Source organism: Gastrolobium bilobum, unplaced genomic scaffold, assembly GCF_033153095.1.
Source record: "Gastrolobium bilobum isolate Gb01-03AN ecotype WA unplaced genomic scaffold, APGP_CSIRO_Gbil_v1 utg251941, whole genome shotgun sequence".
Taxonomy (NCBI): Eukaryota; Viridiplantae; Streptophyta; class Magnoliopsida; order Fabales; family Fabaceae; genus Gastrolobium; species Gastrolobium bilobum.
Window position 1 is genome coordinate 17,416 of NW_026897126.1, and position 11,398 is coordinate 28,813.

Consider the following 11,398-nt stretch of genomic DNA (forward strand, 5'->3'; position numbering starts at 1 on the left):
ACATGATTCACATTGCAAAGTAGACAGCTTGGACAAACGTGGTACCATCTTCTGGAGCTTTGTAAGACTAGGACGACCCAACTGAGCATGAATAGTGAGTGGAGAATCGAATACAGTATGAGCATAAGAGGAGCTGGAGAGCAGGTAAAGGCCATTGGACTCAAATATGTCGCCAATTGTCCTCCCCGAATTTCGATCCTGTAAAACAACAGAATTTTGGTAAAAAAAATGAGACAATCAAGAGAACGTATTAAACGGCTAATGGAAAGGAGATTAAAGGGTGAACCAGGGACATAGAGCATATTATCAATAGTAATGGAGGGAAAGAGATGTACTGTTCCAATCCCATGAGACTGAACCTGGGAACCATTAGCCATAGTGACAACAGGCAAATAACCAGAGGTAGAAAGAGAGGAAAACAAAGATTTATTACCAGAAATATGATCAGAGGCACCAGAATCAAGAACCCAATGACTAAATGATGAACTTTGAGTGAAACCAGCAACACTATTACCTGTATGCACAACATTAGCAGTGGAACCAGTGATCATAAGCCGAGAAATATCTTGAGGAAGGGTAAATGAGCTAAAATCAGCCATGGATCAAGAACAATTCGCTGAAACAAAGATGTCGTGAACAGTAATGGAAAGATGAGAAATGCTTCAGTGGGAATTTAGGAGCGGGCCTTGGACGAAAAGAACCGCCTCCTTGTAACGATCACAATTGTGGGTGGCTCGCCGAAAAAAGTATCGGAAAAATGATCGGTGGTGTCGGTCAACGGCGGTCAAACGGTGGTCCACGATGCTGGCAACCTCTGATGACAGTGGGTCTTGCGGCGTTGGGTAGATCGGCTTCTTCTGAGTCCGTTGATGTACTTTTTGATCAAAACGGTCGCCGGAAAACTTTTTCGGTGGAGGACGGTGGTGGCAGATGGTGGCCGGAAACTGACGATGGTGACAGTTTCCGGGAAGATTTTTACTCGGTAGACAGTGGGTCTACCGGAAAGATGCGGATCTTGTTAGGCTCTGATACCATATTGAATATCAAGAACAAGAAGATTTATAAGTAATCTGTGTGTCTTAACTACACAGCGGAGAGTCTATTATATAACTCAAAAGAAAGAAAATACAAAGAGATATACATGATGTGGGACTTCTATACTACTATTCTAAACTATTATTTACAACAACTGATGATAGCTCCCTTGGAAAGGTGAAATATATTGTAACTTGCTACTATGCAAAGAGATTCGAGGCTCTAAGAAAAACCTGTTGCCCTTGTGAGATAGATTTTGTTCGGTCCCTTAGTCGTTGCAAGAAGTGGGGGGCCCAGGGTGGAAAGAGCAATGTTTTCTTTGCAAAAGCCTTGGTTGATAGATTTATTATCAAGGAGGTTACAAAGACAGAGCTTGAGTCACCAGCTTATTTTAAGTATTTATCAGAGTCAATCAGTACAGGAAGCCCAACTTGTCTAGCAAAGATCTTGGGCATTTATCAGGTAACTTCAAAGCACCTTAAAGGAGGGAAGGAAAGGAAAATGAATGTTTTGGTTATGGAAAATCTTCTTTATAGGCGTAACATTAGACGACTTTATGACAGCAAGGGGTGTGCAAAAAAACTGGTTCACTTGCCCTGCTCTTAATCTGATTGATCTGACTCATAAATACCTATTTTTTTGAACTGGTTTTAAATACTGACCCACTTTTATTTGGGTCAGTTTTTGACCTGACTTGTTTTAATAATGACTCATTGACCCCAAACTTGACCCACACCCATTATGTGAAAAAAATAAAAATCACAGTTACGTTAAAAGAAAAGTTTTAACGTAAAACAATGACATCAAAATTTTTTACGAAACACATTTCCATCGAAAATTTTTGACTAAATATTTTCGTCAAGTTTTTTGATAAAAAACATTTCCATCAAAATTTTCAACGGAACACATTTTTGTCAAAAATGTTCGTAAAAATTTTTGACAAAATATTTCGATAAAAAATTTTGACGGAAAAAATATTCTGTCAAAATTGTTTAGAGAATCTAAATTTCGTCGAAAGTTTCAAATGAAACATTTCCCTCAAAACAATTTTCGTCAGAACATATTCCCATCAAAATTTTGTACGAAAAACATTCCGTCAAAATTTTTGACGAATTTTTTTTTTCGTTTAAAACATTTGATGGAGGAAATCATTTTCGTCAAAACTTTTGACGGAAACTAAATTTCGTCGAAAACTTCGATAGAAAATTTATTTTTGTAAACATTTCATTAGAGAAAAAATTATGTCACTTTTCGACAAAAAGTATTCCGATGAAAAAATAATTTTGTGACGAAATTTTCATCGTTTGCAACGTAGAAATTTCATCGAAAATGTGATCTTTTTTAGTATTGTTAAAATTAGTGATTTGTCATCTTAAGATGGGAAGAGCGTTCTCTCATCCTTTACTTTTCATTAATTTTCACTAATTTTGCTTCACTTGTGCAGGGGCTTAAAATTACATTCCTTTTTTTTTTTAGACAAAATTACATTCCTTTATTTATTCAATAAATATCAAATTTATTATAAAATTTATATATTTTAAAACAAATAAATAATTAAATTACATGAGTTTAAAAAAAATCAATAACTATAAAAAAAAAATCAAATTAAAAACATGTTTTGAAACCAAGTCAAAAACGGGTCAGGTCGAATTTGACCCACTTCAGAAACCAAGTCAGGTCAGATCTGACCCGGTTCTAAACTAGTTCAAAAAAATCCAAACCAAGCCAGACCTGACTTGGATCAAATTAAAGCGGGTCTGATCAAATTACCTGACCTATAAAAACCAAGTTGGGTCGAGTCGGCACAAAAACCTGACCCGTCCTAATCCATGCACACCCCTACCTCAAAGGTTCTACTCGATCACGGTACAATCCAGATACTAGTGGAAGAAATAAAGTACTACTGGATCATAATCTCATTGAATCTACGCCAACCTCTCCAATATTTGTTGCGATCAAGGCAAAACGGTTGCTCGAGAGGGCTGTGTGGAATGATACTGAATTCCTTGCTGTAAGTCTTAAGTACCTTTCTTAACATTCATTCTTTACCGTGTAGAATTGAGGTCTGCCTTCTTTTGGTAATATAATATTGTGTATATTGTTGCAGTCAATAGATGTAATGGACTATTCATTGCTGGTTGGCGTGGATGAGGAAAAACATGAGCTGGTTTTAGGTATCAGTGATTTTATGAGGCAATATACATGGGATAAACAACTTGAAACTTGGGTGAAGACTTCAAGCATACTTGGTGGACCTAAGAATACTTCTCCAACAGTTATATCACCTCAACTGTACAAGAAACAGTTCAGGAAAGCCATAAGTTTATATTTTTTATGGTGCCAGATCAATGGTCTCCTCTAGAGTTACACCCCAATGGAGTGGTCACATGTAAGGTCCCGAAAAAATAAATTAAACAAATGGTGTTGAAATTATTGTCACTAATTTTTATTTGAGTTAGAAAAAATTGGAAAAAAAAACCCTTTTACTTTGCAATCTAGTCTTTAATAATTCAGATCAATGTTATGGAGCCTGATTATGATTAAGGAAGAACAACCTCTAATCACTCCCCCACACGCTGCCATTCCTGAATTCCCTTTGACCGCTCCCCCACAATCTCTAATCACTTTACTTAACAATCTCTAATCATCATTTTCTAATCTCTAATCATCGAGTTTATTTAAGTTTTTTTATCTGATTGTATAAATTGGGGCTTTGGGGATTTTTATTTGGGGCTTTGATTATTAAGTCTGTGTCTGAATATTGTATCCTTTTTCTTTCTATTTTCATAGTGCAAGTGCCAGGGAGTGGACTCCTTGATTGATCCTTGACGTAGGAAACTTGGTAAAACAAGTTTCTGAACAAGTAAAAATCCTGTGTGTTTTTCCTCTTTTCTTTTTTTTTGCCAAAAAGAAATCTGCATTCTTCCACTGAATTTCAACATGAAGTTTTGTTTTCTTTGTAGTGTCTGTCTTGTTCAAAGCAACTTTGTGGTGCAACCCGACCCTGTTCTATTTTGATGTGTATTGGTATGTGTAGAGAATTGAAATATTGTGATTGCTGGAAATTTCAGTAATGTTTTGGATAGACTGTGCTGAAATGTTGATGTAAAAGTTATGTCATGTTAATAAGTATTCACTATGCTTGTGTTATTGGATCTTAATGTTTACTCTTCAAAAAAATAAAAATAAAATTTGTTTCAATGAAGTGAATTAGATCATGGAAGCCATTACTAGAAAGAATTTACTTGAATCTAGAAATATCATATTGATTTCCCTATTAAAGTGATGTGCCTGTAGATTGCAGTTTAAACTTTGCAGGGCTGCACGACTAATCTTCACTAATAATAAACCCAAATGATGAAGGGCTCCTAACATATAACTTTTATCATAACATCCCAAAAATTTTATATCCAATTAATGTATTTCAATACCCCATTTATTGTTAATTAACTGGCTTATAACATCATTTTTAGGTTCAAATAGACGGCTTGTTTGAAGTAAAAATAAAGAGACAAGGTAAAGATTTGTAATGGAAAAGTTTTTTTTTTATTATTGATGCCTTATGAAGGATGAATAATATTAATTACTTGAATACTATAAATATTAACTAAATGAAGACATTTTAATCTCCAAAAATAAAAAACAAATACAGTTAACTCAAATCATATTCACTAAAGAAATAGGAATTACATCAAAGAATTTACTCCCAGAAAAAACTCCAAGATAAGGGTAACTTTCACAACAGTTAATTGGAAAATCTTTGGGGGCCAGAGGATAAGCCAAAAAATCTTCGGTTGGGGGATTAGTCTCGTCCTTTCTCCGGTTGCGAAGCTTAGTGCACCCACTGTTACAATGAGGGGCTAGCCCAAACGGGTCGTACCCCGAGGGCATGGTGCCCGGAGAAGGTTGAATGGGGATACCTCCTGGCAATGTACCAAAAAAAAAAAAAAAAAATAAAGAGCAAGGGTAAAGATGTGTGATGTAGAAGTTTATATATTTATTTGTTGATGCCTTATGAAGGATGAGTAATATTAATTACTTGAATACTATAAATGTTAACAAAATGAAGAGAGTTTGATTTCCAAAAAATAAAATAAAAAATGAAGGCAGTTAACTCATACAATGTCCATTAAAAAATATGAATTACATCAAAGAATTTACTCCAAAAAAAGACTCCAGGATAGGTGTAACTTCCAAGATTTTTATATTTCTAGATTCTCGGTGAATCAAAAGGAATTAAATGAATGATCCAAAAGTTAAGCATCAAATCTCATTGCTCCATCCACCAATATCATCTCATTATGAGCCTGCATCATAAACCACTTTCAAGAAATGATGCGAATAAAATAAATGTTAAGTGCTTTCATTTTAGACTAAGTGGGGTGTATTCGATTAGGATTTTAAAAGACTTTCTTGAGATAAAAAAATCTTATAGATTTTAAAAGACTATTAAGAATTGGAGAGACTTTAAAGACTTTTTTAAAAGATTTTTTTACAATTAAGATTTCATAAGATTGGATTTTAATATAATTTATAAGATTTGAAAGGACAATACGGATTTATAAGTTTTTAAAAAAACATATGAATTTTTAACAAACATTCAAAATTACTAAGCAACAGCTCTTCACAAATCTAAAGTTATACTAGTCTTCCACTCATTAGTATTTTCTCGTTCCTGCTGTTGGAATTGACCAATTGGTTGAAAATTATCTTTTTTATTTGGTATCAAAGCTATGCATATATGATTGTAAGACCTAATTTTTTAATTATTAAAATAATTTTATATTTGCAAATAGAACCTAAAGTTCATGATAAAATTTCGTTTGGGGGGTTTTGTTCTACATAATGAGAGTTTTCTAACCATATATCATATGCGTATTTTCATTGAATATTCTAAGAAAATTTCGAATATAAATTTCTGGGTTTTATTACGTGAAAGTTTAGAAAAAATTTCAAATTTTTTTCAATCGGTATATTGAAACCTTAAATTGCTTTGGGGCTTTTGAAAAATAACTTTTTAGTTATCTATTGACACAAAAATTATTTGAAATCGTTTCCTATAGTGAAGGAATTTCGTTCATGAATATATTGTTACGAAATATATGGTTCATATTATGAAAGTATCAATCTTTCTTTAAATTGATATTGTTTCATTTATGTAAAACGAAATTTGGTTTGAGCATTTTAGTTCCCCTGTTATATTCTCACTATTTTATGTTATTTTTAATACAAAAATCACACATTTTAGTGCCAAGAAAAACAGCAACCCATAACTTGAAAAATTATTTTTTAAACTTCCAAAATTTCTCAAAAATGGCTAAAAAATATGTTATTTTTGAGATATAGATTATGTTAAAATCTCGTTGATTTGTTGTTTCTGAATTATTTTGTGATGAAATTCAGCTCAAAAATATGCTATTTTTAAGTTTTGACGAAGCTCCTATGGCGAAACCTGATTTCAAGTGGGTCAACCTGCCAAAGGAAGAAGAAAACACTGCAATCGAGAAATCTCAAGAAATCCTAGGGGTTAGGGTGAGATTGTGAGAAAAGCATCCTATTTATTTTTCTTACTAAAAAGTCTCACTAAATCCACACCAATAGAAAATCCATTAAAATCGTTAGATTTTTGAATACCACAAGATTGTTTTTCCATTGTTTAAAATCTTGATAAAATACCAATAGATTTGGACGGACTCTAAAATAATCTTTTAAAATCCTAATCGAATACCACATGACTTTTTTCAATCCATTGAAGTTCTAATTGAATACCAATGATTTTTTTGTCCAAAAATAATCCATTAAAATCTTTTGAAATCTCAATCCAATACACCTCCCTAAAGCTAGAACCTAATTATAGCACATTATAAGCATAACCCTTTACAGTCACACACACAAACCATAATAAGATACACATGATCATATATAACAAAAACTCTTATATCTTGTCCTCATTTTGCAATATTTGGTTGACTTTTAAAGTCAAACATCCATGAACACCTAAAAGTAATAATCATAAAATTGAAAAAAAAAATACAATGTAACTCTAAGCATTAAAAGTAATTTATATCATGGTTTGAATTAGGTTAGGCAATGCTAATGGTATCAGAAAAAAATTTAAAGCATGAAAAAAATGAAAGTGTTAATTTCTCTTAAAAAATGAACAAATACAAGAATATTGAAACCATGCCTTTTAGATCCTATCATTATTTATATCATCCAAGGACCCAAAAATATCCTCCTCAACAGGTTCTTCTTGGGGCATTGTTCGCTGCGAAATGTAGGCATCATTTGACATTATTCTTTCCTCAAAATAGAATTTCTCAACTTCTGTAGAATGAGTGATTAATGGAGTAGCCTCATTCGATTGGACAACCAATGATGCATTAATTCTCTTGCTGCAAACTGTATTATTTTGGTCTAAACTATGCCTCAATGAACTAGGGTCCTCATTCAATTGGCAATGCAGCTTCCTTCTTTTAGCATTCTCCAAAGGAATAGCAACATCACTTGTGGAAGAAAAATCAACTAGATTGTTGCCTGTATGATAAGCGGAGGAGGAAAAATTCAAGCTATTATGAGGTTGTTTATCATTGTATAAAACCTCACCAGAAGGAGAAGAGTTGTCATGAAATCCAGATGAAACCATAAATTCACTTAACCCACTAATTGGATTAAATTGCCTAATACTAGTTGTATAGTTGCACTGCTTGAATTGGTTAAGCTCATTTGATTTCGGAATGCCATGTGATAAACTTGAGCTTTGATTTGTAGAAAACTTGGGCAACTGGATGTTTCCAAGTGTTTTGATGGAGCTATTTATATTTTGTGACTGAACAGGCTGGATTAGCGTAGAGGAACTAATTTCTCTCCAGTTCAAGCCAGATGGACAGTTCAGGTTACAGAAATTTCCACCCGATGCATTTAAAGGTTGTGTAGTGTTTAAGATTCTTCCTGATACAGACGATGTGCTAAAATCTCCATATGTATCTATTGAACTCATCTGCATGTGAGGATTACTACGACCAAATGCAACAATTGTGCTAGCTTGTTGAGTTTCCTTCTTAAGGGCAAGTCTATATTTCTGCAATACAAAATGAAAGGGAGCTTATGCATAATTATCAAAGAGTTGTACATTTTTCATGGACACCTATATTTTCATAAATTAACATTGTTCAAAATTTTAATGAATCATTAAATCTAGATGATTATTAAACCATCATTTATTAAAAGTTAAAATGTAGATTATCCCTCTCAACTTTGATCTTGTGCTAAAATTGAAACCAGAGGGTTCTATATGCCAAAAGGTGAGGATAATTTGCATTTTAACTATAAATAATCCAAAAATTAATGATAAATGATAAATTTAAAATTCATACCTGCAGATGGCTTGCAATATTTTCTCTTGTAAGACCTTCAACATTCATCAAGTAAAGTATTTTCTTAGGAACAGCTTCTGCAATAGTAGTTGGAGAAAGTTCATATTAGAAATGATAATATCCATGTTGAGGTATCAAGTAGGCACATTTAATTTACATATATTCTCATGTAAAATAAAAAAAAAAGTAAATATCCATTATTATAAAAACTTACCCTTAACGCCCAATTGATTAACTGCAACAAGAAATTTTGTATGCAAATTAGTATTCCAATTTAAACGAGGCCTCTTTTTAGTTGAAGCTTCTACAGTCTCTTTTTCATTATCTTCTTCATCTTCTTCTTCTTCCTCACTTGGTTCCTTCCTTTTTTGACCCAATATTTTATCATGGTCAACATTATTTTCTAATGAAATGCCTTGACTGCCTTCCCTATCTATATTGCAGGATTTATCCCCATTTGGGGGCTTATTCTGATCCTTGCAATTAATCTTCCTTCGCACCACATGTTGCCATATGTTCTGCAGCACTTCAATTCGAGGAGGTTTAATTAAGTAGTCACATGCGCCATGTATAACACCTTTCTTCACTCGCTCTTTGTCACTGTATTCTGACAACACTATATCACAAAACATAATAAAAAAGCAACAACTCAAGTTAATTGGTGAATTCATTCCATTATTTTGAGAGAACACATGTTTATCATTCTAGATTTATCTCCAACTATAGGAAGAACAAATAAAAAATTAAAATAAACTAAATTTAGAAATTGGAAATTTTTCACCAGTTAAATACCAATATTAATCTCAAAATAAGAAAAATTAAATATCAAGTCAAATAATGTTAAGACAAGAGTGTTTGAGCTTACTATGACTGGTATGTCCATTTCAAGTCCCACTATCTCAAGGAGCTTAAATCCATCCATGTGTGGCATATTTACGTTAGTAATAATGAGGTCAAACTTATTTCTATTTTCCCTCAACATTTCTAGCGCCTTAGTTGATTGAGTAGTTGTAGTAACTGCAGCAAAAGTAAATTATATGTGAAATTTGCTCAAAATTGTACAAGGAAAAGACCCTATATTGGATCAAGGTATATCAATTCATCTAATAACAAATGCTTACTCAGAATAAGAGGATTTATAGTTCTAACAGTAACGTTGCAAAAACAAGAATTTTTTTTATAAATGTTCAAATTTCAAAAGAAGTTTTAATCTTAGGAGATTTAAGAAAATGCCCGTCTTGCGAAAAAAATAAAAAATTTAAGTTAAAAATTAAGGAAAGGGAAAACTTTATAAATGCCCAGAACATATCTCTTAGAATAAAAAATGTCGCTAACTTTTTTTTAATCAATAATACTTTTAATATTTAAAACCCTCGTACCCCTTCGCTAATTTCAAATAACACTATTAAATATTATCATATTGTGATTATTTTGTCATTCAGTTATTAAAAATACAAGAATATAATTGGTAAATAATTGTTGAAATTGAATTATTTTGATAAATCAGCCCCATATTATATGAAATTCACTTTAAACTTTGATGGTCAAATAATCTAATCATTTACCACTATTAATATAATTAAATTTTAATACTCAGAACTTTATTAGTATTTAGTTTTTTAAAATTACAATATTAAAATTTTCACATTGTGATTATTTTGATAAATCAACCCAATATTATACGAAACTCACTTTTAAACTTTGATGACCAAATAAATGTAATCATTTAGGACTATTAATTTAATTAAATTTTTACCCTTGAAATATTTTAATATTTAATTGCTTTATTAAAAAATCTATTATTTCCATTCAATAAAATAATTCAACTTCTATTAAAATTTTTAAAACTAAACAAAATTTATCTCAGCGTGTATTATATAATAAAACTTGTAATCTTTATTTATAAAAATTTAATGCATAATAATATTCACTTACATAAAATTAGAATATATTATCAATAAAAATACAAAAAATAAATAAGTATTATATGAATATCTTGTTCATTAAAACTTATAAGAATAGGATTGAAGGATAATAGAATTTATAAATAAAGCAAAACACAATACTTAATGGGTATTATATTGATATATTATACATTTTCTAATTTATTAAAAAATTAATATACTTTTGATTTCTATTAGTTTAAAAATTTAGAAAAATAATTATAAAAAAAATCAAATTTAAAAGTTGATAATATGAAAAAAAAATTACAAATCAATAAAAAAATTGTTAATTAAAAATGAAAACAAAACGTTACGTAAGAACGTTTATATCATATATTGATCTTTTTTAAGAATTGGAGTTATATGAATAAATATAATATGTAAATATCAGTATATGCTTAATTAATAGTAACGTTCATTCAATTTACTAATGTTATGATTCGGAAAGTGAGTTTTGTATAATATTGGGCTGATTTATTAAAATAATTTAATTTTAAGAATTATTCATCGATGTAAGATAGAAATCAACCTATGTAATTTTGAACTTTTAGACAATTAAAGAGTAAAATAAGCATAATTTGATAAAATTGAAATGTGTTATTTGAAATTAAGAGAGGGGTATAAATGCTTTATATATCAGGGGCCATTATTAATTAAAAAAATATTAGGGACATTATTTTATTAATATAATTAGGGGCATTTATAAATTTTTCCAAAAAAATTGTCAAATGATGTATTTGACGACTACGAGGGACTAGGCACTTTGCATAAATAATTTTTCTTTGCAATCTTTACCCTCAATATTAAAGACATGCTATAATTGCAAATTCAGCTATAAATTTTTTTAAATCAATATAAGTAATTTTTTTCTTATAAAACTACTTGTTTGAATGTTCCAATTCACGTATGTGGAATTTTAAATATTAACTTTGATCATCAATTAATTAATATAATTTTCATACATGAAATTCTTATATTGAAGTTATATATATCATTATCCTCCTAATTTTTAGTCCACCTTATTTGTTCAATTACAAATTACTC

General features: G+C 30.8%; 1 protein-coding gene and 1 pseudogene across 1 annotated transcript; one reads left to right on the forward strand and one right to left on the reverse strand.

Moving 5' to 3' along the window:
- Positions 1-757: 757 nt before the first annotated feature.
- On the forward strand, positions 758-3,857 carry LOC133304386 (1-phosphatidylinositol-3-phosphate 5-kinase FAB1A-like; annotated as a pseudogene).
- Positions 3,858-7,225: 3,368 nt separating this feature from the next.
- LOC133304387 (two-component response regulator ORR23-like) lies at positions 7,226-9,428 on the reverse strand (the record flags this gene model as incomplete). Its single annotated transcript, XM_061504420.1, has 5 exons — positions 7,226-8,116; positions 8,412-8,488; positions 8,626-8,705; positions 8,907-9,027; positions 9,273-9,428. Coding segments are annotated over 5 exons (1,325 nt in total), but the record flags the coding sequence as incomplete, so codon positions are not given.
- Between the last annotated feature and the right edge of the window lie 1,970 nt (positions 9,429-11,398).